The 6,703-nt window shown below is 36.2% G+C and overlaps 1 protein-coding gene across 1 annotated transcript; it reads right to left on the bottom strand.

Moving 5' to 3' along the window:
• Positions 1-1,984: 1,984 nt before the first annotated feature.
• On the bottom strand, positions 1,985-5,591 carry LOC136245330 (uncharacterized). Its single transcript, XM_066036811.1, has 12 exons — positions 5,469-5,591; positions 5,362-5,385; positions 4,661-4,833; positions 3,899-3,919; positions 3,499-3,614; positions 3,413-3,451; positions 3,302-3,361; positions 3,194-3,250; positions 3,086-3,142; positions 2,978-3,034; positions 2,870-2,926; positions 1,985-2,365 (listed from the first exon to the last, which is right to left on the bottom strand). Exons 1-12 carry the CDS (start codon positions 5,589-5,591, stop codon positions 2,112-2,114), a joined length of 1,038 nt encoding a protein of 345 aa, XP_065892883.1. The 3' UTR covers positions 1,985-2,111.
• Between the last annotated feature and the right edge of the window lie 1,112 nt (positions 5,592-6,703).

The following is a 6,703-nucleotide window of genomic DNA, read 5'->3' as shown; positions in this document are numbered from 1 at the left end:
TTTAGCTGAACTCTCTACAGGGTGATTTGTTTCTAGCTGATCTCTCTACAAGTTGATTTGTGTGTAGCTGATCTCTCTGCAGGTTGATTTGTTTTAGCTGAACTCTCTACAGGGTCATTTTTTTCTAGCTTATCTCTCTACAGGTTGATTTGTGTGTAACTGATCTCTCTACAAGCTGATTTGTTTGTAGCACTTAATTTAGGAGAGTATATATTTCTCAATTGTTCTAGGGTAATTGACCCCAAGGGACAACATGAGATATGTGCCGAAGCTTTAATCCACTGTGAAATATGTGAAAATGACCACGCCTTTAAATTAAATGTACTGGTTTACCTGTATCTCCTAAATCCTTAGACCTAAACACATTTTCAGGTGTTCAAACCATTTAGATTGGTAATGTTCATTAGTAGAGAAATGGAGGAGGCTGAGGGACCATAGTCCTCCCACTTTTACTGGTTAATATTGTAACAAATACTCTAATAGAGCAGTCAACTATTGTGTTAGTGGTCAATATCTTTACAGTACTCTAGCTTACACAGTAGCCTATAAGCATATTTAGACATACATAGACACTTTTGTAATAGACCAATAAGAATCTATTGCATTTTCACCTTATACTATGTACTACCGGCTTCTACATAATTGACATATATAGCACATTTAAGTTTTTTCAATATTCTATTGATTCTTATAAATCCACTATACTGTTAAGTTGCAGTGTGTCTCATGTTTTTGGTGTGTTTGGCACCTATTTAGAAAGCCTTATCATTAAAAGTAGCATAAAATTATTATGTATTACCTACATACAGGCATCGTGCATGCAATGGTAAGAGATTCACTGGCTGTGGATAAAATTCTTTAAAATTATGGATAATACATCTACAGGAAGTAGTGATTTGTGCAAATCGAAGAGAACAAAAAGATCAGAGTACGTACTCGTCTATAGTGCAATAAGCACAAGCCAAACTTAAACATGATACTGAGGTCATTCAACTGCATAAAATGTAATAGATACAACAGGTCATCTTTTTGTACAAAGGTTATGGCTAAGACTTACAGTGTAACCATAACCTTATTACAGCCAGAATCACCTTTGAGAAACCTGTATATCCATAGTAAGAGGTTTATTAGCTGTAAACATCTGTGGTGAACAGAGCGCAACAGAGACAATACACACTTTGTATGGAATTTGCATAGTCGATGGCTTAAATAACTTTTAAGTGCAGCTATGTTGTTTAATAGGATCATATTGTCACTTAGAAAGCAACAATGATTGATAACGATAGACATTTAGATCACTCATAATAGGATTTTTGTTGCATGCATTTCCATCTCAAATCTTTATAACATACCAAACTCATAAAAATAATGTGATGCACAAACACAATATTATTAGACCGTTTGTTCATTGAAAGAGTATTTCTGACAAGAATTACTTGCCATTGTTGTATACAAATCCTGGCATGGCTATATTCTTTGTAGTAACACTTCTGTTCTTAAGACACTAGCCGTATGCACAAAGATCTGGCAGACCTTTAGATTTCAATATCACAAATCTCAGAAATCAGCAGTGTTTCTACCTTCAAACCAAAAGTTTCAGCATTGAAAATTGAGGTGGTACTCTCAGTATGTGTTTTCTTGTATTTACTGAAGTGCAAAATATTTCTCCTAATCTGTTGACTCTAAACACCTCACCAGGAATGTCTCAGCCATTTATATGTACTGCATGCTTTGCCATCTCAATACAGTTTAACGAGCCTAATCAGGTCACCTGTCTACACTGGCCATTGTATTAATCCCTAAATGAGTTGTGTATGAAGTAACCAGTCTAATATACTGGTAGCTACCTGCTTAATAAGGTCAAGAAATGTTGGCATGAAGGCAACTGAGGTTCCTCTGTACCAAGAAAAGTTGCATGAGGTACAATTATAACTATTTCGAGCATAACAATCAAATGTATGTAGTCTCATTTTATATGCAAGAATATAATATAATTTAAAGATACTTTTAATGATAAAGAAACAACATCAGTACTGTTACAGTGCACAGGATTATACTTCCAATAGCTACAGAGTTACATAACAGAAACTGGTGTATGAAAGTTGTCTAGCTTAGAATGTTGCACTAGTAGTTAGACTCCTTGGCCAAGCAGCAAACTGCCCCGAACAAAGCTCACCATCATCAAAGGGCATAGGAACTGGCGGACAAATTCCTGGAATAATGTAATCAATTTGTACTTTTATGTGGGCTGGTGAAATAGTGTGACCATGTATATCCTGGCTTTGTATAACCTGTCCAAGACCAACTGGTTGTCTTGTGGGTGACAACAGCACAACAATTTCATCACTCTCAGACTGCACAGTTCCTGCAACCAACACATTCAAAAACATTTATACACATAAGTTAATCAATGGAAACTAATAAATTATACATAAACTCTACAACAGAACTATAGATGTGCAAAATGATCTATGACTTATATTATAACAATATAATTTAATGGTCCGTATACGTATCCCCTTGATGCAATATGTCAAGAGTTGGCTTTTAGAATCTTAGGATTCAGCAAATATCTGTGCTTGTGTGAAATGGTTCTGTTGAACGCACATGTTCAAGTCTGAATAATGGTGGGACCAGATTGAAGCTCAATGCCACAGCAACAAAAAGGTTTCCTACCAACAGTTTGCTTTGGTGCCATAACCAGGGTAGCTAGGTAACAATTGTTTGGTGTAACATTAAAAATTCTGTTGCTTATCAATGGTTGCTATGGTTGGTAGATTACCCTATAATATGATGGCTAAATATAAAAACATGTTCACTGCACCAATACATGTGATAAATATGTAGTTCCCAGCACAGCACAACTAACCTCTTGGCTGATCATCCCCAGTTCTGTTACCAACTGCTCCACCGACAGTAGTATTCACTGCACCAATACATGAGATAAATATGTAGTTCCCAACACAGCACAACTAACCTCTTGGCCGACCGTCCTCAGTTCTGTTACCAACTGCTCCACTGACAGTAGTATTCACTGCATCAATACACGAGATAAATATATAGTTCCCAACAAAGCACAACTAACCTCTTGGCCGACCATCCCCAGTTCTGTTACCAACTGCTCCACTGACAGTAGTATTCACTGCATCAATACATGTGATAAATATGTAGTTCCCAACACAGCATGACTAACCTCTTGGCTGATCATCTTCAGTTCTGTTACCAACTGCTCCACCGACAGTAGTATTCACTGCACCAATACACGTGATAAATATGTAGTTCCCAACACAGCACGATTAACCTCTTGGCTGATCATCCTCAGTTCTGTTACCAACTGCTCCACTGACAGCAGTAGTATTCACTGAACCAATAAACGTGATAAATATGTAGTTCCCAACACAGCACGACTAACCTCTACTTGACTGTCTGTCACCATGTACTGGACTACAAACTAAAAGATATGTCATTCATACAACATGTTTAATTTTAATACCTTACAGTTTATTATCAGTCTTTCCTTACAGTCTAAAATAGACTGTAGTTGCTTCCGGCCATAGGAAGAGGGATGCTTCAATGAAACACCATCTGGTAACCCAGTGACAGTTATTCCTAAGCTGGATATTTTAGAGTATGGTAGCTTTTTACTGCCATCTCTATTTGCTTCCCCTATAAATATATATATATGAAGCTTTCAACGGTGATTGTAGAAAAAAATGTATTTTTAAACCTACATTGCGCATAACCATAAGTTATGTAACTGACCCAAAAAAATATTCTCTCAGGTACAATTGGTATGTGCACTTTAATTATAATGTGTTATTATGAAAATAAAATTGGAAAATTTCTGATGAATGGTGTTTTATTTTTTTACAGCTGAGTAGGTGGCATATATTCATACCATATAGCTTGTTGAACACTTCTTCAACTTATTTCCTCTTGACATTTATATCCGTATCGGCAAGGATTTGAGCACCTACAGTACATGTAAGTAAATAATTTCACATGTATATACAAAATTTTTTACACATTATTATATGAAACAAATATATGCACACCAGCATTGAAATCAGGACCGGGTCAGTCAAATCAAATTTTGTCAGGTTTGACCTAGTTTAGAAAATATCTCGGTCTGACCCTGATTAGATCACATATGAAACATCAGTTCATAACATGAAAGTGCATAAATGCATCATAGTCTAGTATTTTCACATCCTAGCTTTCTTTGAGCCACACCTACCTATCAAGATTGCGTGGGACTGTCCTTCATTAAGCCACACCAATTGATTAGTAGGTGCAACACACTTTGTAAGCAAACATGGATTCATATCCATTGCTGTTGGGTAACTTATATGGAGACAAACTTACGACAAAGGAGATCACTTGAACTGACTGCTACTGGGCATACAGCTGTACATAATAAGCTATAATATTTATCTTTTTATCACAAAACTAAACCAGAAAACTAAAGTAAGAAAAAGTTTATTGAACCACGGACACTATTTTGTAGAACATATTACATCAAAGTCATTGCGGAAATGGCCTTTTTAATTAAAAGTTCTTGCAAAATAAGTCTACATAGTGAATGGTTCTTTTGTGCGGCCATTTATTTTTGATGTACGCATAAGCATGCATAAAAAACATTTTCACAAGTTAAGATTACATACCACTTGTTGCCACTGGATGGTGAAGATATCCAATAAAGGAATAGGGTATATAAGGAGCTTGATCTTCTAGAAAAGAAATCCCTTTTGCAGTTCCCCCACAGTAGTGTTCATTATCCTTCACCAGAGTAAAGAACATCTCAGCACCAAAAGTATCTTTGATTGCATTACTCTGTAGTATACAGTACATGACTATTATTCGTATTTATGATGCAAAAAACTTTTAGAATTCATTCATTGATGTCAAATCAACAATGAATTTTGGGTCATGCCTAAAATTTTAATAAAACTTGGTATCTGTGCTGCTTATCACTCGTTCAAGTGTTTAGCCTAACAGTTTAGATTATTGATTACAATATTTTATAAAGAAAATTGGGTGGACATAAGTTGCAAAACAAAATTTCTACTTTTCTAGGGTGCATAAACTTTTCTATGAAATAGTTTGTTCTATGACTAGAAAAAGATTATACTAAAACCAAAGATAGTTTGATAACAACACTTTGAAGCAGTTAGGGTACTCAAGATGAATGCTCCATTAAGCAAGATGACCAGGAAGTAAAATATAAAACTAGAAGATCACTTGCATTAATACACCACTCGGGGGTGGGGGTTTCTTGAGTCGTATACAGCGCTAGTTTTCCTCTTGCTGCATTAGCCTCTCACCACACTCCCTTGTGGTATGCATCTTTTCCGTACATACACATGGCAGTGCTTCAAGTAGCACCTGCAGTGGAATACTCATGAGTTAACATGTTAATGAATGGAAGTTTCAACCAATGCTCTCCTTGAAGAATGCATGGGACATACCAGCTTGGCTAGGTGATTCAAAAAATCTTTCAAAGTAGCAACTCTGGTTGGCTCTACACTTGCAATTTGGTTGAATTCTTCTCTCTCTTGTTGGGTTAGAGCTTGCCACTGCTCACCAATCATTTTTTTTAAGTCCCCCAGACAGACACTTGGATCTACAAACAAAATGTAGCCAGTAATTATATGTGTTCGCTTGTATGTAAGAAAATAAGAAAATGAATGATTTCATCTTTCTATATACACAGTGCATATCAATTAAATATAATAGTACTTATATAATGAATCTTCATGCCTATACATACTCCTTAATTGCAATTTCTGGCATAGAACCTGGCTTGATTAATCAGTAATGTACTGGTTATTGGTCTGTTACAGCTGACAAAGTATTTTCTTGATTTCAACTACTAAGGAGCCATTATGGCCATGTAATCTCGTACAATTGTCGCGCACTACCATTTTGAAGTCTATCCCTTGCTCACTCATACCATTCACCCCTATTTTAAGCACCCATGACATAACGACCTATCCATGCAACTTCTATCTTACTTGGCGGGAAACTCTACAAGCACTGGAAAAGCGGAAATGATCTGAAATTTAATATTTGATGTACTTTTAGTGTAAATTTTATACGTGTACTCACTACCCTTGGCAAGTTAGAATGGTCTTAAGAACAGTAATTCTTTAAAATCATTTATCTCAAAGCTTTTAATGATAAATCTTTTAATGTGCAATTTGGATCGGTTTCCCAAAATCCAGTCAAATATAGTAATGAATGAGCTATACCCTTGTATGCATGTTAAGATAAATGCCAATTGTGACTGGCTCTACGAAAACCGGACTTATCGCCTATACACAAGTATTGAGAAATGCTGGTTTTAATTATTTAGAGTGTTGGAGCTCGCCGATGGATGAAGTTACGTGTACCAAATTTCACACATTTTACACTAATTCCTTACTTTTATAACCATCCACTAAACAAGTAGCCAAAAACTAAGTTTCCCGCCATTTTAGATAGTTTATTTACTGAGGTAGTCCCTGTCATGATATATCAGGTGAGCTCAGCAATGGGTGGGTGGTGGACGAGTGGTTGATGAAACAAAAATGTCAGGAGAGGCAAAAGGGTGAAATAGACCAAGATATGGGCCATACAGGACTCACAACTGGCTAAAATGAAGGACAAGGAACAGCACAGGTCTTAAACCAACACCACAGAGCTATACAGCCACACACAGCTG

The sequence above is a fragment of the Dysidea avara genome, chromosome 15 (assembly GCF_963678975.1).
Source record: "Dysidea avara chromosome 15, odDysAvar1.4, whole genome shotgun sequence".
NCBI lineage: Eukaryota > Metazoa > Porifera > Demospongiae > Dictyoceratida > Dysideidae > Dysidea > Dysidea avara.
The sequence above is the reverse complement of the archived record's forward strand: the minus strand, read 5'-3'. Positions and strand labels throughout refer to the sequence as shown.